This window comes from Rhinopithecus bieti, unplaced genomic scaffold, assembly GCF_001698545.2.
Source record: "Rhinopithecus bieti isolate Rb0 unplaced genomic scaffold, ASM169854v2 scaffold_56979, whole genome shotgun sequence".
In the NCBI taxonomy this organism is placed as follows: Eukaryota; Metazoa; Chordata; class Mammalia; order Primates; family Cercopithecidae; genus Rhinopithecus; species Rhinopithecus bieti.
The window spans coordinates 287974-314709 of NW_016822352.1; the positions used below are offsets into that span (position 1 = coordinate 287974).

Sequence of the window (26736 nt, forward strand, 5' to 3'; positions counted from 1 at the left end):
GACCATCCTGGCTAATACGGTGAAACCCCGTCTCTACTAAAAAATACAAAAAACTAGCCGGGTGCCGAGGCGGGCGCCTGTAGTCCCAGCTACTCGGGAGGCTGAGACAGGAGAATGGCGTGAACCCGGGAGGCGGAGCTTGCAGTGAGCTGAGAGCCGGCCACTGCACTCCAGCCTGGGCGGCAGAGCAAGACTCCGTCTCAAAAAAAAAAAAAAAAAAAAAAAAAAAAAAAAAAGAATGAGGATTTTCACACTCGCTTGTGTGTTAATAATGCAAAATCAATTTTTCTTGTTAACTTCTTGAAGCATAGGAGAAAAATTGAAGAACTTGAAAATCGTTCTCAATTTGCAAGTAATTAATTTGCAACTTTGAAAACAACAGGATAAACATTTCAGTTTTACTGTACAACCGTTTTACAACATTGACAATGCGTCTATTTTAATTTGGCAGGAGCACGTTGCATCACAGAAACCGAATCATGCATAGTTCTCAAAAAAGGCAATAAGATATTAAGATATCATTCTACAATTTTGCACATAGAAAAATTAAATTTGAAATTTAGACGTTATCGATTGGTCGGTGCTGAGGTTCAAGGCAGGCCTTTGTTAGGGGCTCTTGAACCAAAAATACCATCTGCAAGTTTCCTGTGTCACCCGCTATGTTTACCGTGAGAGCTGGTCATCTTCCTGTGCGGTGGTCACCCTCTAAACTCTGCAAACTGAAACTGGAACCATGGTTACCACATCCTGTTCATTTTCCAATCTAGCTCAACCCCTGTGTCCTGCCCAATAGAAGTGACACCATGGCCCCCAAACTCATCACCCTCCTGTGTCTGGGTAAGTCCTGGAAGGGAAAGGCGGACAGGGTTGGGATGGAAAATGCTCTCTTGAAGACCTGGCCTCTCCACAACCTGGGGCTGTGAGTGGGAAACAGGCTCATCCACCCTCTGAATCCAGGCTGAGCGGACAAACCCAGTTACAAGGAGGGCAGGATTCACGTGAAGACAAGCTCTCTCTCTCTCTCTCTCTCTTTTTTTTTTTGCCCAGGATTCTGTCTGAACCAGAAGATCTGCACACATGTGGGTGAGTCCTATCTCAGTCCTAGGATGCTGTGTTGGCCAAACACAAATGATTCTCCAGGCAGGGAGGGAGGACACGAAGTCAGGCTGATGCAGACGACATGGGGAAGGCTTTGCATTGAGCACTGGGATCACAGGAAGGGGGTCCTCTGGAGACCCCAATTTCCATTTTGTTCTAGAAACCCTCCATAGGCAGCCTCTCAGGCTCATCCAGTCTTCTGAAGGAGCCTGCGATGCTCAGAATCCGGCGTGTCTAGGGGTGGGTAGGAGTACTCTCTGTTGGGAGGCGGGGGACTCATGCCGGGCACTTGTGTTGGGAATTGTTAAATGAGTTGATATGTTTTTTGTATTGCTTGAATCTGGTAGATTTCCTCCTTCTCCTCCATGCACAGATTTCTTGTTGTAGATGAGAACTAGGAGCAACTTGGCTCAATATTGTATCATCATGCTTAGTAGAGTGCTGTTCTGGGGAGACCTTCCATGTCCACTCTGGGGTGGGCTGTGTCCCTGGCTCACTACCAGGTATCCCAGGGCATCAGGGGACCCCATGTTACGCGGCAAATCAGAACAATGTGAAGAAGGAAAAGCCCGCAGGGACAGTGGGAGAGAGCAGGCTCCACATTTCCCTCTCTAGGTTGTGCCTCCTTCTCTTCCAGGTGCTCAGGACGAATTCTCCCTGTCAGCCTGGCCAAGCCCTCTGGTTCCCCTAGGAGGACGTGTGACTCTCTCCTGTCATTCCCGTCTTCAGTTTGTCATGTTCACAATATTCCAAACAACTGGGAGCCAAACCCGTACGTCGTACACTGGCTTTTCCAACCACGTCACCATCAACGCTGTGACCCCAGGACACGCAGGGTCCTACAGATGTGCTGGAATTTACAAGCACTACTCAAAGCAGTCAGCTGAGAGCAAATCCCTGAACATCATTGTCACAGGTAGGAGAAATCCAGTCCACCCCACGTCCACCCGGTGTCCACATGGCCCTCCCCAGAGTCCACACCCAGTGAAGCCAGAGAGTCATTGTAGGATTGCTAGTCATGCAGTAACTGTGGACACAGAAGCCGTCCTGAGAATTTAAAGAGAGGGCATTTCCTGTGAGGAATCAGGTACGCAGGTGGAGGAGGAGGAGGGAGGAAGCCAAGGCCGAGCAGCGGGAGAATCTGCCTGGGGAGTAGCAGACACAAGGTGCTGGTACCAACTCCAGCAGGATGGGTCCAGGGAGGAGCCATGTTGCCTGACCCCAGAACCAGTGTTTCCCTCAGGGAAGTCATTACCCTGTCTTGAAGGAGCCAGAGCTTTGGGGAAGTGACACTTTCCTTGTGAGATGAGTCCAGTGACTCACTGGGACATGGACTGGGAAATGCACCCATTCCTCTCGTCCTCCTTCCCGGTCTCCTGACACTCATCCCTTCTCGCTCATGGATGTGCAGAGTGTCTCATGGGGAGTTAGAGACTCATCCTGTGGAGTCGCCCCTGCTCATCCTGTAAAGCAGGGAAGGGAGGGTGTGGAGTTACTCAGATTTTGCATATGTATGTAAATATACACAAAAAGAGAGAGTAGAGTTTTCCAGAAGAGAAAGATAGAGATCTGTGTCTCGAACCATGGGTCAAGGAAGGATTTCAGAGAAGACATCAAGAATTAGGATTGGCACGGTTGGTTCTGTGTTAATAATGCAAAATCAGTTTTTGTTGTTAACTTCTTGAAGCATGGGAGAAAAATGGAAGAACGTGAACATAGTTCTCCATGTGCAAGTCATTAATTTGCAACTTTGAAAATAACAGAACCAACATTTCAGTGTTACTGTATAACCACTTTACAACATTGACAATGCGTGTATTTTAATTTGGCGGTCTCACATTCAAGGAGCTCTGAAGGAACAGAGAAGAGGTTGGGTCCACCAAGAAGGCGGGGAAAGCAGGTCGGGGTGAGGCAGGGAGATGCAGGCTCCTGGATGATCTGAGTGGAGACTGCAACTGTGAAGGGCTGCCCGGCAAAGGAGTTTACCGTGTCCTTCTGCCCAAATAGGGAAAAGGAGTTACTTCCATCCTCCCCAATCAGTAGTCACGTATAACCTCTTGGATTTTGGGGCAAAACCAGTTGTTTCCTTCAGTGTGAGCCTGTGAGGTTTCTTCTGAGCCTCCAGAGATTCTTGTATTTTTCAATATGCAGAATTGAATAGTAGCCTCACAACCTCACAGTCCCATGCCAGGAAACCTAAGTCCAGCACTGTGTTTTCTGAAGGTTCTCAAAGCACAGAGTAATTCCCATTTTCCAGGAGAACCACACATCTCCTATGGCTTCAAGTCAGACAATGGGGATCTGCGCAGAGAGAACATGCACGCACAATGCACGCACACCAACAGGAAGGATGCCGACGGGCTTTGGGGGTGACGAGGGAGAGCTTCACCCTGAGGTCTCAGGCGAGGGGTGAGGAAGGAGACTCATGTGAACTCCTCCATCTTTGCTCTCAGGCTTGTTCACAAAACCCTCCATCTCGGCACACCCAAGCTCCCTGGTGCACACAGGAGCCAGGGTGAGCCTGCGCTGTTGCTCACCACTGGCCTTTGATGCGTTTGTCTTATACAAAGAGGAGCACAAGCAGCACTCTCAGCAGCTTGACGAGGGGATGGAGGCTGGGAGCCACTATGTCCAGGCTGTCTTTTCCATGGGTCCTATAACGCCTGCCCATGCAGGAACCTACAGATGCTGTGGTTCTTTCAATCGCTCCCCCTATGAGTGGTCGGCTCCCAGTGACCCCCTGGACATTGTGATCACAGGTGAGTGTGGCTGGACCATCCGTGGTCCGTTGGCGCCCTGGGAGCTTCATGTAATGTGGTTGTTAATCAAACCTCAGTAGAGGAAGAGAAATAAAGGAACAGAGGGACTGTGAGGAAGGGCTCAGCAAAGGGGTTTAATATGTCTTACCACCTAAAGAGGGAGGAGGGGTCACTCCCACTCTCCCCAACAAGTAGTCACGTCTAACTCCTTGGGCTTGGGAGTACAGCCAGTCCCTCCCTGCAGGAGCCTGTGAGGTTCCTTCTGATCCTCCCGAGATTCTTATATTTTTCAACACACAATTGAAAAATAGTGAGACTCATAACCCCATAGCCCCATGTCAGGGAACCCAAGGCCAGCACTGTGTTTTCTGAAGGTTCTCAAAGCACAGAGTAGTTTCCATTTTCCAGGAGAAACCTACATCTCATATGGCTTCTAGGGGCAGTAAGCCACAGGGACACAATCACAGCGACTACATCTGGCCTCACCTCCCCCGGGTTTGTTCTGACCTCTTTCTTCACACAGGAGGTGGTGGAGGGTGTGGAGCTGCCCCGTCTACCACCCTACACCCTCACAGCCCCGTCATGCGCAGCTTCTTTTTTCCTGTGTGTATTTTTCACTGTTTCATTTTATCCAGAATACCTAATACCCCCGTGTCCCCAGCGGGACGCCCCTCAGGTGTGGCTCTGTGATCTAGTGGGTACCAGAGCATGCAGCAGGCATGGACTCCGCAGCTGTGACGCAAAGGTGCAGTGGGTCACTGGGGGCTGACCACACATAGGGAGAGTGGAGAATCAATGGAGAATCAATGAAATGCAGGCAAAGGAAAAAGACACAGACATAGGCTGACTCAGGACCCTAGAGAGGAACATGAGATTGACAGAGGCAACAGCTGACATTCAGAATCTGCTGCCAAGATAAGAACAAGGAGGCCGGGTATGGTGGCTCACGCCTATAATCCCAGCACTTTGGGAGGCTGAGGTGGGTGGATCACAAGGTCAGGAGTTCGAGACCAGCCTGACCAACATGGCGAAACCCTGTCTCTACTAAAAATACAAAAATTAGCTAGGTGTGGTGGTGCATGCCTGTAATCCCAGCCACTCAGGAGGCTGAGGCAGGAGAATCACTTGAACCCAGGATGCTGAGGTTGCAGTGAGCTGAGATCACACCACTGCACTCCAGCCTGGGATACAAGAGTGAAACTCTGTCTCAGAAAAAAAAATAAAAAAAAAAAAGAGGGAGAGAGGTTTCTTTGCTCATGCACTCAGGAGTGTGTTCTAAAATCCACCTCTTTTCTCCTAAGAAAATACAAAAGCCTTCTCTCTCCACCCAGGTGGACCCCATGATGAGGTTGGGAGAGAAGTTGACCTTCTTCTGCAGCTCTGAAATCTCATTTGACTGGTACCACCTGTTCAGAGACGGGGTTGCTCATGGACAGTGGCTCAGTGGAGGGCAGAGGCACAGTGGAGCATTTCAGGCCCACTTTTCTGTGGGCCCCGCAATGCCAGTCCCTGGCGGGACCTATAGATGCTATGGTTCTTTCAATGACTCTCCCTATGTGTGGTCAGCCCCCAGTGACCCACTGCACCTTTGCGTCACAGGTGAGGAGTCCACGCCGGCTGCATGCTCTGGTGCCCACTAGATCACAGAACCACACCTGAGCGGCGTCCCGCTGGGGACACGGGGGTATTAGGTATTCTGGATAAAATGAGACAGTGAAAAATACAGGAAAAAAGAAGGAAAAAATACAGGGGAAAAAAACAGATAAAAAATACAGGAAGAAAACAGAAAAATACAGGAAAAAAAACACAGGAGAAAAGAAGCTGTGCATGACGGGGCTGTGAGGGTGTAGGATGGTAGACGGGGCAGCTCCACACCCTCCGCCACCTCCTGTGTGAAGAAAGAGGTCAGAACAAACACAGGGAGAGGTGAGGCCAGATATAGTTCATGGAGGTCAGAGGTTGCCTCAGCCTCTCACCCTTTTCCATTTCTCCAAAGCCCCTCCTGACGCCTCACCTCAGGGAGATTTCCCTGCCCGGGAACGTGGATATTTATCATCCTGATGGAAGACAATGTCTGTTGACATCACCAAGCATCTCCTTATCACCTTCCCATCTCAGGGAAGGAGTTGCCTCCCAGAGATTCCAAGGAAGAGACCCCAGGACCCCCATTAGTCTTTAGGTGGATGACAGAGTAGGGGGTGTGCAGGGACCAACCCTCCAAAGAAAATGGTTCTACTGCTCGAGAGGCTGAGGCAGGAGAATCGCTTGAACCCGGGAGGCAGAGGGTGCAGTGAGACAAGATGGCACCACTGCACTCCAGCCTGGGCAACACAGCGAGAGTCTGTCTCAAAAAGAAAAGAAAAAGAAAATGATCCTACTTTAATGGGGCAATCAATGACTCTTGCTCGCCCCTTCTCTGCCTTTTTTTTTTTTTCCTAGAAAACGCTAAGAGTACTCCCCTGTCATTCATGGAATCCACTGCTGAATCTGGTAAGCAAATGACTCTTCTAGTGTCTGAGTCCCTGCAGAGACAGAAGGCCCCTGTGTGAATGAAAGCCGTGCCGCCTCCCAGCTCCATGACCCTGGGCTAGGCAACCCCTCCCAGGTCCCCAGATGCCCCATCCACATCTGAGACTGTGGTCAGTGCGGGGATCTGTAAGGCCTTTCAGATGCTTTGGGACTGAGGCCTTGTCCACAGGAGAGGAAGAGGTCAGAGTGGCCTGACGCCTGCTGAAAAGCAATGCTTCTCATTCCGCCAGGGAGGTCTGTGAACATGAACATGCTGGAAGATGGGAAGGATTTAAAAGATCATGTTAAATATTTATTGTCTATCTTTTTGTTGTTGTTGTTGTTTGAGATGGAGTCTTGCTTTGTCACCAGGCTGGAATGTGGAGGCAGGAGAATCGCTTGAACCCGGGAGGCGGAGCTTGCAGTGAGCCAAGATCATGCCACTGCACTCCAGCCTGGGTGACAGAATGAGACTCCATCTCAAAAAAAAAAAAAATTCAACATGGCAATGGCTTGTGTGTGTTCACAGCACCAGTGAGGCTGACACGTTGGGGGACGGGGGGTGGAGCTGAAAGAGGTGGACAGGGGCCAACTTATGTGAAGGTTTCTCGTTTTTAAAATGTTTAATGTTTGTGGGTACATCGTAGCTGTGTATATTTATCAGGTGCATGAGATGTTTTTATACAGGCATGAAATGTGAAATACACATAGCATAGAGGATAAGGCATCCATCCCCTCAAGCATTTCTCCTTTAAGTTACAAACAACTTAATTATTTATTTATTTATTTATTTTAAGACGGAATCTTGCTCTGTCACCCAGGCTAGAGGGCAGTGGCATGATCTTGGCTCACTGCAACCTCTGTCTCCTGGGTTCAAGCAATTCTCCTGCCTCAGCCGCCCGAGTAGCTGGGATTAACAGGCGTGCACCACCACGCCCGGCTAATTTTTTGTATTTTAGTATAGACAGGGTTTCAATATGTTGTCTAGACTGGTCTCAAACTCCTGAGCTCAGGTGATCTGCCCACCTTGGCCTCCCAAAGTGTTAGGAGTACAGGTGTGAGCCACCGTGCCTGGCCCCAATTACGCTTTTTATTTTAAAATGTACAGTAAAGTTCTTATTGACGAGAGTCAGCCTGTTGTGTGCTACCATGTGAGGGTTTCTAAGCAACAGTAAAGAGTTTGGATTTTATTCCAACAAAAAGACGAAGATGAAGACAAAGTTTTTTTTTTTTTTTTTTTTCTCGGAGTCTCACTCTGTCTGTAGGCTGGAGTACACTGGTGCCACTGCAACCTCTGCCTCCTGGATTCAAGTGATTCTCGTGCCTCAGGCTCCTGAGTAGCTGAGATTACAGGCACCTACCACCATGTCTGGCTAATTTTTGTATTTTTAATAGAGACAGGGTTTCACCATGTTGTCCAGGATGGTCTTGATCTCTTGACATTGTGATCCGCCTGCCTTGGCCTCCCAAAGTGCTGGGATTACGGGTGTGAGCCACTGTACGCAGGTGTTTTGTTTTGTTTTGTTTTGTTTTGTTTTTGAGACAGAGTCTTGCTTTGTTGCCCAGGCTGGAGTACAATGGTGTGATCTCAGCTCACTGCAACCTCCACCTCCCAGGTTCAGGTGATTCTCCTGCCTTAGCCTCCCGAGTAGCTGGGACTACAGGCGCCTGCCACCATGCCCAGCTAATTTTTTTATTTTTAGTAGAGACAGGTTTCACTATGTTGGTCAGGCTGGTCTCGAACTCCTGAACTCCAGTGATCAGCCTGCCTCCGCCTCCCAAAGTGCTGGGATTACAGGCATGAGCCACAGTGCCTGGCCAAAGCATCCGAGTTCTTGGATAGAATATTGGGCCAATGATGCCTCCCTCCTTATGAAAAAAAAAAAAGTAGGAAAGAGAAGAAAGAAAAGCTTCCCAAGTTGAATGTCTGGAAGTAACAGAGCCATCAACTGAGCCCAAGAGTATGGCTGGCTACAGTCCTTTGTCTTTCAAGGACTAGATCATGGATGAGAGAGCGAGGATGAGACGTGTCCACACATGTGGAAGTCCTCCCACCCCTCAGCGTGGGTCCTGGTACGGAGGATGTGCTCCTATGTGACATACCCTGTGCCCACTCCCCCTTTTCTCTCCCAAATCCTCCACCCACCCGCTCTTACTCATTACTCAGAAAAGCACCAACATTCTTTGGAGCAAGTTCAATTCTCAGAAACCGGCATGAGAGTCATCCTCTGGCCACCTCTATCTCCATTCTCAGAAAGTGCATCTGTCCTGGGCTGAGGAGGGATGGGGGAAACGGAGTTCAGCTATGGTACATGCAGAGGGCTTCCTTTGTCATGCAAAAGCAAATTGTCTTGTCTCATGAGGAAGTGGGAGGGGAGGCACACTGGAGCCTGGTAGGCCTGGGTTCAGACCTCCAGGTCTCTCCCTTTTTTTTTTTTAGATAGAGTCTTGCTCTGTCACCCAGCCTGGAGTGCAGTGGTGTAATATTGGCTCACTGCACCCTCCACTTCCTGGGTTCAAGCGATTCTCCTGCCTCAGCCTTCTGAGTAGCTGGGATCACAGGTGCGCACCACCATGCCCGGCTAATTTTTGCATTTTTAGTAGAGACGGGGTTTTGCCATGTTGGTCAGGCTGGTCTCGAACTTCTGACCTCAGGTGATCCACCCTTCTTGGCCCTCCCAGAGTGCTGGGATTACAGGTGTGAACCCCCACACCCGGCCTCCGCATCTCTCTTACCGGCCCTTTGATTTGGACACGTGTCTTCACTTCTCTTGGAATTTTTTGTAAGTGATGGAAAATGGAGAAAGTAACTGTTTGGGTGTAGGGATCTTGGAAGAGCTTCAGATAAAGCATGTCATGCGTTCAGTATGTATTGGCACAAAACAGTCAATGAGAGGGTTTATCATTTGCTTCTTGACAGACACACATCTTCCTCAAGGACAGTCCACCAACAACCTGAATATCCCCATTGGACTCTCAGTAGCCATCATCTCCATTGGTGTTTGCCTCTCTGCTTTTATTGGTTTCAGGTGTTACATAAAATATTGTAAGTCTCAGGGAGGGGAGGACCGTATCATGTGAGCCTCGTGGGGATAGGACCGGGGCACAGAGAGGGCTGTTCACGTCCTCTGGGTTGATCTGTGGTTCTTGACGGAGAAACTCTTGAGGTTCTTGACGGAGAAACCCATTGAGGTTCTTGACGGAGAAACCCTTCTCCTTCCCTTCACTGGCCAATCACCGCAACCCCTCCCCTACCTCCACCTCACCTCTAGGAAGGCCACTGACCTGCAGGAGATGGTCCATGAGAGAGGCAGAAGGATGGGGGCCATCGATGGGAGTGGTCCTGGGGCAGTCAAGATTGCCCCGGGGTTGCTGACGGGTGGTTCTCTGAATTTAGTGGGGGAGGCTGCATCACGCTGCAGCCTCAGGCACGCCCTCGTCTTGTTTTGGCCTTGGTATTGCCGCCTCTGATGTGAAGATCTGGAAGACTTTCTTTTTCACCCCACAGACACCACCACAGCAAACACAGAGCCCACGGAAGGCCACCGGATGGATGAAGAGGTGAGTTCTTCCAGTCCAACCCATCATCACAACTTCATCCCCTCACATTCCCAGTGCCCCTGCCTTCAGTTACTAAATGTGCTCCTCTTTTCACCTTCATCCTCTCAGGGCCCTGCAGTGGAAGAGACACAGGAGGTGATGTATGCCCAGTTAAACCACCAGGCCCTCTCACAGACAGGATTCACTCCTGCCTCCCAGTGTCCCAAGTACCTCTCGGAGGATCCCAGTATCTATGTCACCATCCACCAAGCCCAGACTGAGGCCAGAGCTGCCCCCAGTCTTTGGCACAGAGGTCATTAATACGCAAGGACCTGGATCTATTTCTAGGAAGATTGTTCTCCACGGACATTCTTCCTCCTTCTGGTACCATCTTGACACCTCCAACCTGGCAAGAGCAGTGTCTGAATGCTTGTGGGATTATCTTAAAATTCCAGCACAGCTGAACAGACAACTAGCCATTCTACGATCCTATTTTGATCTTCTAGCCATTTAAGGTGGTTTGACTATACCCACACACTCATCCTGGATATCTCATGAATATCATCTGACTTATTCTGAAATTCTACAGACCTGCTTCTGGAAAGCCGACGTATACGCTCAGCCAGTTTAATCTCTAAATTCCTCAATAAGGTTTTTTTTTTTTTTTTTTTTTTTTAAGTTTTAAAAGGTTCTGGGGTCCGTGTGCAGGAGGTGTAGGTTTATTTCATAGGTAAACGTGTGCCATGGTGGTTTGCTGCATCTATCAACCCCTCACCTAGCTATTAAACCCAGCAGGCATTAGCTCTTTTCCCTAATGCTCTCCGTACCCGCTTCCCTCCTCTGACAGGCCCCAGTGAGTGTGCTCCCCTCCCTGTGTCCCTGTGTTCTCATTGTTCAGCTCCCACTTATAAGCGGGAGCTGTTCCTGCATTAGTTTCTGTTCCTGCATTAGTTTGCTGCGCATAATGTCTCCCAGCTTCATCCATGCCTCTGCAAATGATATGCTCTTATTCCTTTTAATGACTGCGTAGTATTCCATGGTGTATATGTATCACCTTTTCTTTATCCGATCTATCATTGATGGGCATTTGGGTTGATTCCATATCTTTGCGATTACTCAGTAACATTTTGCAGAGATGAAGTGTATTCAGTATCTGAGTCATCTAATGTGGTGAAGTTTTTGAATACTTCAAATTCTCGACAAGCATTTGACGTGTTTACATTTGACAATACTTGAAGTTTTCGAATACTTCAAATTCTTGACAAGCATTTGACGTGTTTAAATTTGAGATAACCAAAAAATTAATAGTTCTCTCAAAACTCCCATGTGGTACACTTATTTATTTATTTTACTTTAAGTTCTGGGATACATGTGCAGAACGTGCAGGTTTGCTACATAGGTATACTAGCCAAATATGGCTTTTTTACTTAGAATAGATAAAATTCCATGAAGTTTAAAATTCAGTTCCTCAGCCACATGGCCACAGTTTGGGTTCTCAGAGCCACGTGTGGCTGCTGGCTGTCAGAGAGAACAGCATGAATACAAATGTTTTCCTTGTCAGAGGAAGTTCTAGCTGTTCTAGATTAAAGGTACAAATTTGAAGATGCAGAGGCTGTTTTCTCATGCAGTGCAGGCTCCTGGAAGAGACCTAACATAACAAAACGATAATATTTAACATCAGTGGTGAGATGTCTTTATCTCAGGGAATGCGAGGAACAAGCAGAATTCTCTCGTGGAGTGTCTTATCACCTCTTATCCTCATGCAAATTTCTGCCACAGAGATTTTCTCCCAAACTCTGAGAAGGTCACCTCTGTCAGGCCTCTGAGCCCAAGCTAAGCCATCATATCCCCTGTGACCTGCACGTAGACATCCAGATGGCCTGAAGGAACTGAAGAGCCACAAAAGAAGTGAAAATAGCCTTAACTGATGACATCCCACCATTGTGATTTGTTCCTGCCCCACCCTAACTGATAGGATATATTCTACCCTGCTCTTAGGAAGGTACTTTGTAATATTCTCCCCTCCCTTAAGAAGGTACTTCATACGCCCATCTCAAACCTATAAGAACTAACGATAATCCCACCACCCTTTGCTGACTCTCTTTTCGGACTCAGCCCGCCTGCATCCAGGTGAAATAAACAGCCCTGTTGCTCACACAGAGCCTGCTGGTAGTCTCTTCACACGGATGCTCACGCCACCCTCCCATGTGCACCTTTTCTCGTCTCCTGATTTCACATGGAGAGAAAGCACACATCTATTCTCTGCACAGAACAGGCTCTGGAAGCTGCTTTCTGATGACCTCTTCCTCAGAGCCTTTATTCTGTTTCTTTGTACTTGAATTGGCACCTACCCAGAGCAATTTGCAAACTGCTGCCTGCAACGAGCTGTCGTTAGCTCGTGGAGTTGTCACGTGCTGTTTCTTCACCTGGTAATTCTCTCCATTTCTTGAGCATCTCCATGCAGACATCCACCGTCATACACACGTCTTTATCTCACAGGCGAAGCGAGGAGGTCGATTGACTCATGGTGTTTGTGCCCAACAGGCTGAGTTTTTATTGCCTGATCCTCACTGGTCTTTCATGTGTGGACTGTGAGGTTTTTGTTGTTGTTGTTTTGTCGGAGTTTCACCATGTTGTGCTGGTCTCAAACTCCTGAGTCCAGGTGATCCGCCCGCCTCGGCCTCCCAAAGTGTTAGGAGTACAGGTGTGAGCCACCGTGCCTGGCCCCAATTACACTTTTTCTTTTAAAACGTACAGTAAAGTTCTTATTGGCTAGAGTCAGCCTGTTGTGCTACCTACTACGTGAGGGCTTCTAAGCAACAGTAAAGCGTTTGGATTTAACATCAATGGTGAGACGTCTTTATCTTACAAAACGCGGGGAACAAGCAGAACACCACACCCGGCCTGTCTGCACTTACTCTCCGGTTTGTCCATTTTCCATGTTCCTTTATACTTGCTTTTGATTTTATTTTTACTCTATTTACTTTTAGTTTTTGAATACTTCAAATTCCTGACAAGTATTTGATAGGTTTAAATTTGAGATAACCAAAAAATTAGTAGTTCTCTCAAAACTCCGACAAAGAGGTGAAGACAAAGGTTTTTTTGTTTGTTTGTTTGTTTTTTGATGGAGTCTCACTCTGTCTCCAGGCTGGAGCACAGTGGCATGACCTCGGCTCACTGCAACCTCCGCCTCCCAGGTTCAAGAGATTCTCTTGCCTCAGCCTCCCGAGTAGCTGGGACTACAGGTGCGTGCCACCACGCCTGGCTAATTTTCACATTTTTAGTAGAGATGGGGTTTCACCATGTTGGCCAGGATGGGACTGTGAGCTTTTTGAGGCACAACTGAGTCTGATTAACCTCTGGGACTCAAGCGATCCTCCAAGGATCCTGCCCATAGGAGGTATCAGCAACTCAGGTCTGGTGAGGGAGGAGGACACTCAACCCTTCCAGGGAGCAGAGCATGGAGCAAACATCAGAGATCCTCTAATGTTACCCAGAAATAGTTTCTCTGTCTCCCTGGGCCAAAGGGAGGATCATGCTTCCTCCACTGTCTGGGATATGTGGGCTAAGAGACAAAGGCTGGTTAGTGGATGTGAGGGTGAATGGCAGGCACACTCCCAGCCTGGCTATTTGCTGATGGCCCTGCACTTCCTAACACTTCCTATTGCGTATTCTACAGCTAGGTTGGTCCTGCAGCAATCTCATTTTGATAAGCAGGGTAAAAGTAAAAGACCAAAACCTGTCTTCTCTCTGAGCCTCTGCACACAGGAGGGTTATGCCACAGAGTCAAGTGATGCTAAAGGGAAACTATGCGAGCCAGAAATGAATTTAATTTTGCTTCCACAATGTAAACCATCCTCTCAAAAATAACAGAAAGTGAGTGGTAAAAATATATATATATTTTTTTCGGAGTCTCTCTCGGTGGCCCAGGCTGGAGTGCAGGGACATGATCTCAGCTCACTGCAACCTCCACCTCCCGGGTTCAAGTGATTCTCTTGCCTCAGCTTCCCAAGTAACTGAGATTACAGGCACCCATCACCACACCTGGCTACTTTTTGTATTTTTAGTAAAGACGAGGTTTCACCATGTTGGCCAGGCTGGTCTCAAACTCCTGATCTCAGGTGATCTGCCCACCTTGGCCTCACAAAGTGCTGGGATTACAGGCACGAGCCACCATGCCTGGCCAATAGTGAGCATTTTTAAAAGTGATTTACAACCAATGATAAATGGGACCTGATTAGATAATTCAAGTATTCTATGTTCCTACACTTCATAGTTAAGTGTGGCTTCAACATTTATCTGGTGGAAAAATGAATCAACCAACTTTCTATGCATAAGAGTGTTTTACTCTTCATTTTCCTTTCTATCAAGAACCTTTACATGCCCTGAGAAATTATAAATTTCATAATTATTTGGGACAAGAATTGTTTGAACTTTTTTTGTGGGGTGGGGGGATGGAGTTTTGCTCTTGTCACCCAGGCTGGAGTGCAATGGCACTATCTTAGTTCATTGCAACCTCCGCCTCCTGGGTTTAAGTGATTCTCCTGCCTCAGCCTCCTGAGTCTCTGGGATTACAGGTGTGTATCACCATGCCTGGCTAATTTTTGTATTTTTACTAGATATGGGATTTCACACTGTTGGCCAGGCTGATCTTGAACTCCTGACCTCGTGATTTGCCCACCTCAGCCTCCCAAAGTGCTGGGATTACAGGTGTGAGCCACCGTGCCCAGCCTGTTTGCACTTACATTACCGGTTTGTCCATTTTTCCATGTTCCTTTATACTTTATTTTGATTTTATGTTTACTGTATGTACTTTCAGTTTTTGAATACTTCAAATTCTTGACAAGCATTTGGCAGGTTTAAATCTGAGATAACCAAAAAGTTAATAGTTCTCTCAAAACTCCCATGTTGTACTCTATTTATTTTACGTTAAGTTCTGGGATACATGTGCAGAACGTGCAGGTTTGTTGCATAGGTGTACATGTACCATGGTGGTTTGCTGCACACTTCAACCTGTCATGCAGGTTTTAAGCCCTGCATACATTAGGTATTTGTCCTAATGCTCTCCCTCCCCTTTCCCCTCACCCCCTGACAGGCCTGGGTCTGTGATGTTCCCCTCCCTGTGTCCATGTGTTCTCATTGTTCAGCTCCCACTTATGAGTGAGAACATGTGGTATTTGGTTTGCTGTTCCTGTGTTAGCTTGCTGAGAATGATGACTTCCAGCTTCAATTTTAACTTTTTTTTTTTTTTTTTTTTTTTTTTTTGAGACAGAGTCTCGCTCTATTGCCATGCTGGAGTGCAGTGGCCCAATCTCAGCTCACTGCAACCTCTGCCTCCTGGGTTCAGGCAATTCTCCTGTGTCAGCCTCCTGAGTAGCTGGGATTACAGGTGCATGCCACCATGCTGGGCTAATTTTTGTATTTTTTAAGTAGAGATGGGGTTTCACCATGTTGGCCAGGCTGGTCTTGAACTCCTGACCTTATGATCCACCCACCTCGGCCTCCCAAAGTGCTGGGATTACAGGCGTGAGCCACCATGCCTGGCCCAGTTTCAACATTTCTTAAGGCTTAGTCACTTGCATGATACCAACCAGGCTGGTCTCAACTGTGGGGCAACTGGGGTTGTTGAACCAGGTGAACTGCAGATGCTTCCTGCAGAACCCCTGTATACTCTGTGTCTNGAGTCTCGCTCTATTGCCATGCTGGAGTGCAGTGGCCCAATCTCAGCTCACTGCAACCTCTGCCTCCTGGGTTCAGGCAATTCTCCTGTGTCAGCCTCCTGAGTAGCTGGGATTACAGGTGCATGCCACCATGCTGGGCTAATTTTGTATTTTTTAAGTAGAGATGGGGTTTCACCATGTTGGCCAGGCTGGTCTTGAACTCCTGACCTTATGATCCACCCACCTCGGCCTCCCAAAGTGCTGGGATTACAGGCGTGAGCCACCATGCCTGGCCCAGTTTCAACATTTCTTAAGGCTTAGTCACTTGCATGATACCAACCAGGCTGGTCTCAACTGTGGGGCAACTGGGGTTGTTGAACCAGGTGAACTGCAGATGCTTCCTGCAGAACCCCTGTATACTCTGTGTCTTTATACCTGTCTGTCCATCCAGGGATGGTGTGGTTGGTGTTTGTCCTCCAGCCGAGGGCACTGACAATCTTGAGGCAGCAGCACCAATCAGCTTCTGTCCCATCACGTAAGAGCCACACGTGGAGATCGCAGTGCACACGCATGTCACTTGTTTCCCTGTTGCAGGAAGTCAGGGACCCCAAACAGAGGGACCGGCTGACGCCGCGGCAGAAGAACATAAATTGTGAAGATTTCATGGACGTTTATTAGTTCCTCAGATTAATACTTTTATAATTTCTTACGCCTGTCTTTATTGCCATCTCTGAACATAAATTGTGAAGATTTCATGGACACTTATCACTTCCCCAATCCATACCCTTGTGATTTCCTATGCCTGTCTTTACTTTAATCTCTTAATCCCGTCATCTTCTTTGTAAACTGAGGAGGATGTATGTCGCCTCAGGACCCTGTGATGATTGCGTTAACTGCACAAATTGTTTGTAGAGCATGTGTGTTTGAACAATATGAAATCTGGGCACCTTGAAAAAAGAACAGGATAACAGCAATGTTGAGGGAACGAAGGAGATAAGACTTTGGACTCTGACTGCTGGTGAGCCGGACGGAACAGAGCCATATTTCTGTTCTTTCAAAGGCAAATAGGAGAAATATTGCTGAATTATTTTTCTCAGCAAGAAACATCCCTGAGAAAGAGAATGCGCCCTGAAGGTAGGTCTATGAATGGTCCCCTTGGAGGCGGCTGTCTTTTTTCTTTTTTTTTTTTTGAGATGGAGTCTCGCTCTGTCGCCCGGGGTGGAGTGCAGTGGCTGGATCTCAGCTCACTGCAAGCTCCGCCTCCCGAGTTTACACCATTCTCCTGCCTCAGACTCCTGAGTAGCTGGGACTACAGGTGCCCGCCACCTCACCCGGATAGTTTTTGTATTTTTTAGTAGAGACGGGGTTTCACCATGTTAGCCGGGATGGTCTCGATCTCCTGACCTCGTGATCCGCCTGTCTCGGCCTTCCAAAGTGCTGGGATTACAGGCTTAAGCCACCGCGCTTGGCTGGAGGCGGCTGTCTTTTATGGTCGAAGCCGAAGGGATGAAATAAGCCCTGGTCTCCTGTAGCGCTCCCAGGCTTATTAGGACGAGGACATTCCCATCTAATAAATTTTAATCAGACAGGTTGTCTTCTCTCAAATCCTGTCTCCTAATAAGATGTTATCAATAACAATGCGTGCCCGAAACTTCATTAGCAACTTAAATTTCACCCTGTCCTGTGGTCCTGTGATCTCACCCTGCCTCCATTTGCTTTATGATATTTTATTACCTTGTGAAGCGTGTGATCTCTTGTGACCCACTCCCTCCCCTTTTGAAAATCGCGAATAAAAACTTGCTGGTTTTATGGCTTGGGGAGCGTCACAGAACCTGCCGACATGTGATGTCTCCCCCCGGACACCCAGCTTTAAAATTTCTCTCTCTTGTACTCTTTCCCTTTATTTCTCAGACCAGCTGAGACGCTTAGGGAAATAGAAAAGAACCCATGTTAACTACTTGGGGCGGGTTCCCCGATATTTCCCAGAACAGCCTCCGCGCCTTTCCCCGAGCAGCTCCTTGGACATTCATCTGGCAGATGAGTCTCTGGTACTGTTTCTGGATTGTGGACGTGGGCCAGGGCACGTGCTGCATGTGAATCACTTCCGAGGACGGATGAGTCTCCTGTTCTGTTTCTGGTCACCACCCTGCTCTGTGATCCAGATCCAGGGATTCTCCGTCAGCATCTCTTCTGCTGGGTCCAGTCTGGAGTGTCAGGGATTCAGAGCACGACAGGGGTGACCGTGGGCGAGGTGCACCTCTCTTCTCAGCACCTCCATTCCCAGCTACCCAGAGCCAGGTCCTAATTCTTGCTTATCCACCAACTCAGTAAATATAAGTCATGATGGTTGCTTTTATTTTATGTTGAGCTTTTTTGTGGTTTACTAGTTTGCATTATTTTTTAAAAAGAAAATGAATTGATATTTTAACTTTTAAAATATCATGACTGCATGGTATTCCATGGTGTATATGTGCCACATTTTCTTAACCCTAGAACTTAAAGTATTATAAAAAAAATGAAAAAAAATCATGACGATTTTCCCATTTTTTTCCTTTCCTGTTCTCTGACTTAGAATATTTGAGCATCCAAATCATAATTTCCTGTGCAAGAAGGACAAAGTTCCTAATTTAAGTCTGCTTAGATACCTGAGCTTAGTCTCAGGCCCACCATGCGCTGTGAATCGCCCAGGTTACATGATGTGCCTCTTTGCAACTCTGAGTGATACTAAGCTTCAGGGATGTGTGTGTGCAAATCTAGGACTTCAGTCAAGTTTAATCATTAGAGGCAGATTGGGGAACATCTTTTTTTTTTTTAGATGGGGTCTTGCTCTGTAGCCCAGGCTGGAGTGCAGTGCCGCGATCTCGGCTCACTGCAAGCTCTGCCTCCCGGGTTCACGCCATTCTCCTGCCTTAGCCTCCCGAGTAGCTGGGACCACAGGCGCCCGCCGCCACGCCCGGCTAATTTTCTGTATTTTTAGTAGAGATGGGGTTTCACCGTGTTAGCCAAGATGGTCTCGATCTCCTGATCTCATGATCTGTCCGCCTCGGCCTCCCAAAGTGCTGGGATTACAGGCGTGAGCCACTAGATTTGGGAACATTTTGTAATGACAGTGAGTCTTCAAACACCTTGCCTACAGTGAGTTATATTTTTAGAAATTACAGTGCTCATTACACACACACAGCTCTTCCTTCTCTGCACTCACATGAAACCCACAGAGATCCTTTCCACAAACACCTCTGTATCTGCATTGAAGTGTAAAACCACATGAAAGTTGAGCTTGCTGTTTACTAGTTGTGCATTGGGTTGAGTTTGTGTGCATGTGTGTGTGTGTGTGTGTATTCTAGATATAGTCAGGTTCAACGGCATTATGCTAAATACCACTTTAATGAATAATCTTCCTCTTGGGGTTTCTCTGGGTCATTTGAATATGGAGACCCACTTCTTCAGTATTTCTCCTAAGGATAACCTTTTAACAGGTTATTAACATCGTCAGCAAAAATATTGTCAACAAATGTTCTCAAAAGCGTCGTAGACTCTGAAGACCTAAAAGAGATACAATACATTTTTTCAGAGCTGTTTTCTTTCCAGCAGCCTCTCCTTGTGATGTCCTGGGATTCCTGTATCCACTTCTCTTTCGATAACCTTATAACTCAGCTTAAGAATCAGATGGTCAGCCGGGTGCGGTGGCTCAAGCCTGTAATCCCAGCACTTCGGGAGGCCGAGACGGGCGNATTTTAATGTCTAACATGCATTTTTTTTTTAATTTTTGAAAGGGTTTAATCAAAAGTTAAAGAGCCACTTAGTCAAATACGTAATTATATTGTAGTTCCATCCATCACCTCCTGGCAGATAATTTATCTCAACTAAATTGTACCAATAGATCTATCTACAGGTCTCCTGGAACTTAGCTGGAAAACAGGAAAAATCATGGCCTCTGACAATGTCAAATACGGCAGAGTTTGTGAATCCAGTCATTGACTTATCCTCCCTGCCTACCTATTTACCTGTGTTCCTGTGGATCTGTTCATCAGTTAATCTCTCCGTCTGAAGGAACCACAGGGAATGTCCACAGCCACCCAGAGCCGGAAAGGGCAAGGGAGGGTTCTCCCTGAGAGCTTCCAGAGAGAGCGCTGGCCCTGGCCCTGCCATCACCTTGATGTTTAGCTTCGCAACTCTGAGAGAATACATTTATGTTGCCTTAAGCCTCCCAGAGAAACACAGGAGCAAGGACCTGCCGGAAATGAAGGTTGCACTGCATAAACACGTGAGGAGCGTGTAATTGCAGATTTTGCTTACATGTCTGGAAAGATGTTTGAGGGTGTGTGTGCTTGTTTGTTTTTGCCAGAAGAATTGGGTCATGGTATTTATATATTTAGAGAATTTGTCTTTAACTGTGTGAAGTAGAAACTTCCAATTTCCAGAATGACAGAGTTAGGGCATGGGGGAAGCCATTCCCCAGGAACAAGGGAGAAGCTGGACTAAAGGCTCCAAAGCAACCACCTCAGGAATCCCAGCACTCACACAAGCTGAGAAGCGTCTGCCCACGATCGCGGCTGGACTTCAGCAATGAGAGTGTGTCCATGGTGCTCTGCTGGTGAACTCTGATGGAGCAACGGTGCTCCTGACCCAACAGGGCTTCCGCCCTGGCTGTAGGTGCTCTTCACCTGGAGCGCTGTCTATAAACGCAGCCAGGGCAGGGGAATGTTGCAGCTGTGGCCATGCAGGCTTTGGAGCCAGGTGCGTGGCTGTGCTGGAATCATAACCACAGCCCTTCACAAAACGCTGAGTCTGGGAGTCCAACCTCAGTGGGTGGAGGCTCAATGATCTCAACTTTAAAAGCTGGGCTGCTCCCCAGCTCTAAGGTGCGCTGTGAGAATCTGCTAAGAAGATTCGGGATAATGGGTGCTTGTAATGTTTGGGTTTGTTGTTGTTGTTGTTTATCTGAGACAGACTCTCATTCTGTTGCCCAGGCTGGAGTGCATTGGAGCAATCTCGGCTCATTGTAAACTCCGCCTCCCAGATTCAAGCGATTCTCCTGCCTCAGTCTCCCGAGTAGCTGGGATTATAGGCATGTGCCACCGTGCCCAGCTAATTTTCGTATTTTTAGTAGAGATGGGGTTTCACCATGTTGGCCAGGCTGGTCTCGAACTCCTGACCTCAAGTGATCCACCCGCCTCGGCCCCCCAAAGTGCTGGGATTACAGGTGTGAGCCACCACGCCTGACTAATTTTTGTACTTTTAGTAGGGACAGGGTTTCACTATGTTGGCCAGGCTGGTCTTGAACTCCTGACCTCAGGTGATCTGCCCACTTCATCTCCCAAAGTGCTGGGATTACTCCAGGAGGCGGAGGTTGCAGTGAGCCAAGATCCCGCCGTTACACTCCTGCCTGGGCAACAACAGCGAAACTCCGTCTCAAATAATAATGATAATAAGAAGCCTCCATTGATTGAGACTTTTGCCTCGGTCACTCATTCTGGTCGTCAGTTTGATGATGCTCAGTGGACTCTGCTGTGTCCACGTCTGCAGCTCAGGCTCTACTGAGAGATGCCTGCCCACTCACATCCTGACTCTGAGGGACAGGGTGCGGGTCTGCGGTGAGGGGAGAGCAGAGGGTCCGCGGTCCTGCATAGGGCCGTCCCATCCTCCACAGGACCAGAATGTCCTTTAAAGGACTAAAGCTGCAGGGCGCTACGTCACTAGGACCCAACCTCGTCTGTCTCTTCCCACCAGTGGACATCTTTTTTCCAGGCAGTCTGGGGGTGTATCCAAGGGCCTTGGCACTGCCACAGCCCAGGCTAGCTGGCACTGGGCAGAGAGGGGCTGGGCAGGGTTTTACAGAATCTCAGATGCTGCTCCTGGCTGTCGGAGAGTCCTCGACTCAGCGTTTCCCCAACAACACGGTGACATGGTGGAAGAGCCAGGCACCTCTCGTGACCATCTGTGTCATGCCCGTACACCATACACACACACTGACATACAACACATGCACATGCACACTCATACACACATCTCACACACCCCCATAACACACACAGGCATGACACTTACACCATCATTAATCTCATACCTCACATACAACACACAATCACCACATGCACCACACACATACAGACATTGCACATGCCCACTCATACACACAGTCACAACACAACATGCCACACAACTCCATAATCTCATACTCAACACACACATGCACACACATGGCACACATGCATAATCTCCACCACATGCACATGCAACATGCACACATGCAATCTCACATTGCACCACACGCACATGCAAACACACTCTAAATCTCACGCACACACATGCACACACCAATCTTAACACATCACATGCAACATGCACACCATACAATCTTCACATGCACACACACTCATACAATCTCCCCACACATGCCAACATGCACACATGCATAATCTCACACACATGCACATGCAAACATTGCACACATCACAATCTCACCACGCACACACACCATGCACAACATGCGCACACACTCATACCAATCTCTGAGCAGCTCACAGGGCCCAGAGGGGAAGGTGGCCTGGGAGAGCCCAGCCTGGGCTTACTACGTCCACGCTGGGATGGGCTGCATCCCTGTCTCCCCACCAGGGAGCCCTGGGCATCAGGGGTCTCTGCTTTGGGGGACGAACCTTGGAAAATGTAAACAAGCCCCCAGGAACAATCGGAGATGGGGAGTGGCTCCACATTTTTCTCTCTAAGTTGTGCCTCCTCCTCCCCCAGGTGGTCATGACAAGCTCTCCCTGTCAGCCTGGCTGAGCCCCGTGGTTCTCCTAGGAGGACGTGTGACTCTTTCCTCTCATTCTCGTCTTCAGTTCGTCACAGTCAAACTACTCACAAGAGTTAGGCTGTGTCCCTGAGTTCCAGACTGGCCTCTGGAGCAACTCCACCATCAGCCTTGTGACCCCAGCACACGCAGGGACCGACAGATGTTCCAGATCTTACACCCATAACCTCTCTGTGTGGTCAGCTCATAGCATTCCACTGGATATGGTGGTCACAGGTAGGAGACGTCCACCCCAGACCATGCTCCTCCTGTTTCCAGGCAGCCCTTTCCAGAGTCCGCACCCAGTGGATACCAAGAGCCATTGCAGGATTCATAGTCAAGACCTCACCATGGGAAGAGAGCCCACTCCGAGAATTTAAAGAGGATGTGTTTTAACAGAGGGAGTTTGGTGCCCAGGTGAAGGGAGAATCAGGAAGCCAATAAGTTAGATGCAATCCTATTTGTCTACTTTGCTTTTGTGCTTTCGGGGTCACCTCCAAATTATGATTGCCCAGACCAATGTCATGGGATTCTTTCCTCCATTATATATATATCTCTATAATTTTTTTTTTTTTTGAGACTAAGTCTCACTCTGTTGTCCAGGCTGCAGTGCAGTGGCGTGATTTTGACTCACTGCAAACTCCGCCTTCCAGGTTCAAGCGATTCTCGGGTCTCAGCCTCCCAAGTAGCCGGGATGACAGGTGCCCGCCAGCACACCCAGCTAATTTTTGTATTCTTAGTAGAGATGGGGTTTCGCCATATTGGCCAGGCTGGTCTCGAACTCCTGATCTCAAGTGATCCACCCACCTTGGCCTCCCAAAGTGCTGGGATTACAGGCGTGAGCCACGGCGCCCGGCCATCTGTGTGCTTTCTTTAGTAGGCATATACCTTTAAGCTTACATTAAAGACTTTAATCCTTTTTGAATTGATTTTTGAATTTGGTGCAGGATGAGGACCGGATTTCATTTCATTGTTCTGCCTGTGGAGAGTCAGTTTTCCCAGCACCACTTACCGAAGAAATTGACCTTCCCTAATCATACGCTTTTGACAGTCTTGCCAAAAATCTGTTGTCCGTAAATGTGTGGATTTATTTCTGGGCTCTCTAATCCGTTCCATTCATCTGGGTGTCGGTTTTATGCAATGACTATACTTTTGTGCTGCTTTGTTTTATTTTACTTTTTTTGAGAAACTATAACGGAATATCATTAGTTGCACAATGATGTCCAGATATAAGGATACAGGGTGGAGTGAATGAGTCAAACGAATGAACATGTTTTGATTCCTATGGATTTGTAGTAGATTTTGAAGTCAGGTAGTGCGATGACTCTAGCTTTCTTTGCTTTTGCTCAGAACTGTTTGGCTAATTGGGGTCTTCTGCTGTATTATATACATTTTAGATTTTTTTTTTCTAGGTCTGTCAAAGATGCCATTGGAATTTTGACAGGAATTGTATTGAATCTGTAGACCACTTTGGGTAGTATGGCCGTTTAAAAAATATCAATTCTTCCAATCCAAGTACATGGGATTTCTTTATATTTATTTGTGTCTTCTTCAATTTCTTCCATCAATATCATATAGTTTTCAGTGGGCAGATGTTTCACCTCCTTGGTGAAACTAATTTCTAAGTTTTTTATTCTTTTGATGTTTTTGTATATAGAATCACTTTGTTAATTTATTTTTGTGTAGTGTAAAGAAACACAACTGTTTTCGTATGTTGACTGTGTATCATGAAACTGTTTTTTGTGAAATCTTTAGAAACATATATATGTATATCTACATATATATTTCTATACATATATGTATAGATTTCCAATGCATATTTCCAATGTATATTTAAACTATATACATATTTTAAATGTATAAATACATACATATATATTTAGAAATATGTGTGGTGTGTGTGTGTGTGTATATATATGTGTGTGTATATATGTATCTCACCTACAAGCATACAATTTAATTTCTTTCTTTCCAATTCAGATAAATTAGATCTTGGGTAAAATGATCACTTTGTCCTTCTTTGTAGGCTTAAGCCTCCTAATTATTCCTTGGCTTATTGCTTCTTGGTATTTTAAATTTAATTATACTTTAGTAATTTATATATAAGCTAAGAAGTAGTTTATTAGTGTTGTAAACAGATGTATATAGAGAGATCCTTTTTTGATCTATAATTTTATAAAATATTTTTATAGCCAGAATTTTCATATGTTGGTCTTTGCTAATCCTGTCGAATTCCAGTCGTGTAGGTAACTTTTTGGTGCAGCTACAGAAGAAGACTTTGCAAGAAATTTGCTTGACTTTAGAAAGTACAAGTGGACTAGTTGCTTCTTTTGTCCTGGAAAGTTCAGAACTATTTGGGTATTTCTGATTCTCAGGTTCTTCCATCCACACATTTCATCCCATGCAACAAGGTTTTACATACCTCCCAAGAAACTTATTTTGACACAGAAATATTTAACTATTTTGTGCTATAACTCAAGTTATCTTGCTGCTGGTAAAAAGATGTGGGCGCAAAAATATTTTGAATTTATTATGCTACAAATAATATGTGATATTAATGCATTTATAAATTAATTTGTTAGAGTAACTTTGTACATTGTAAAAAGAATATTTACCACTCAGAAAAGGGCTACACAACACATTAAACAAATAGCATGATTTAGTACAAATGAATCTGGGAATAGTCGTTCAAATGAGTCATAATCAAGAATCCCACATTGAATACAACATAGTGCTTTTATCTGGTGCTTTACAGTCTTTTTGTTTCCAATGAAGTTGACTGTATTTGGTTGTTTTAATTAAAAGCTTAAGTGTAATATTGTGGGACTATTCACAATAGCAAAGGCTTGGAACCAACCCAAATGTCCATCAGTGACAGACTGGATTAAGAAAATCTGGCACATAGACACCATGGAATACTATGCAGCCATAAAAAAGAATGAGTTCATGTCCTTTGTAGGGACATGGATGCTGCTGGAAACCATCATTCTCAGCAAAGTATTGCAAGAACAGAAAACCAAACGCCGCATGTTCTCACTCATAGGTGGGAATTGAACAATGAGATCACTTGGACACAGGAAGGAGAACATCACGCACCGGGATCTATTGTGGGGAGGGGGGTGGGGGGATGGATGGCATTAGGAGATTTACCTGATGTAAATGACGAGTTGATGGGTGCAGCACACCAACATGGCACATGTATACATATGTAACAAACCTGCATGTTGTGCACAAGACCCTAGAACTTAAAGTATAATTAAAAAAAAAAAAAAGCTTAAGTGTATTTTGTTCTAATTTATATTTAATGGATTAATTTTAGTTCATTGATTTTATGAAGACACTTGAAAGGTGAACTGAAGTGTATGGTGCAGATGTAAAGCTAGTTAAGTCATTGGAAAAATTAGCTTGGCTTTTACTGTTATTTCTCACCCTGGAATTCTCTGAAGCATCTGATAATATTGACCCTCTGAACTGCTTGATCATTAGTCTTTTTTTTGGAGGCGGAGTCTCGCTCTGTCGGAGCGCAGTGGTGTGATCTCAGCTCACTGCAACCTCCACCTCCCAGGTTCAAGCAATTCTCTGCCTCAGCCTCCTGAGTAGCTGGGGTTACAGGCGCCTGCCACCATGCCAGGCTAATTTTTGTATTTTTAGCAGAGATGGGGTTTCACCATCTTGGCCAGGCTGGTCTTGAACTCACCTTCACGATATCTGTCTAATGCATTTCACCAGCTGCCTATTTTTCCCTCATATGGTTGTCATTCCTGCGGGGCGGCCCTCCTCCCGCGCACCTGGCCTTTCATAAAGGGTTTCTCCCACGGCTGTCCAGGCATCAGCCTGATGAAGGGGATCGTTGCCGCTGCTCCTGCCCCACTCTCCCAAACTTAGCGTCAGCTCAAGATTGTGCCCAGCAGGGATGGGACCAACGCTAGCCTCACACACACCTGTGGGGCAGACGCCCATGTCTGAGCACCGTGGACTGAATCTGTTTCTCACACACAGGGAGGGGCTGAGAGCTGAGCGTGGACTCCAGTGAGTGAGCAGAGACCCCCCAGCGCCTGTCCACACACACAGGGGAGGGGGACCCACAGCGTCCAGCCCCACCCAGAGCCCTGACCCCTCCCTGCCTGGGAGGACCTGGGGTTCCTCTTCTGTCCCACACGGAGGTGGGAACCTCCTCTTCCCTAGTGACCCTGGGTGGTCCCGGACACCTGTGGCCACTCAGCTCTGAACTCTGTTCATTGCGGGGACGCGTCTCAATGTTGGGAACTTTTCTTTCTCTTTCTGGGCCTATGGCTGTGGTGATCCGCATATTTCAGACGTGTCACAAGGAGCATTTCTTGGTGTTTGCAGCCGATGTCGGCTCTTGAGTGGGGGCGTCAAT

At 47.0% G+C, this 26736-nt stretch overlaps 1 protein-coding gene across 1 annotated transcript; it reads left to right on the forward strand.

Annotated features, from left to right (window-relative positions):
• Positions 1-797: 797 nt before the first annotated feature.
• LOC108521206 (putative killer cell immunoglobulin-like receptor-like protein KIR3DX1) lies at positions 798-10542 on the forward strand. The gene is made up of 10 exons (XM_017860894.1): positions 798-837; positions 1048-1083; positions 1736-2014; positions 3552-3857; positions 3988-3989; positions 5159-5456; positions 6297-6347; positions 9286-9411; positions 9874-9926; positions 10035-10542. The coding sequence occupies exons 1-10, from the start codon at positions 804-806 to the stop codon at positions 10224-10226; spliced, it is 1377 nt and encodes a 458-aa protein (XP_017716383.1). The 5' UTR covers positions 798-803; the 3' UTR covers positions 10227-10542.
• The last annotated feature ends 16194 nt before the right edge of the window (positions 10543-26736 follow it).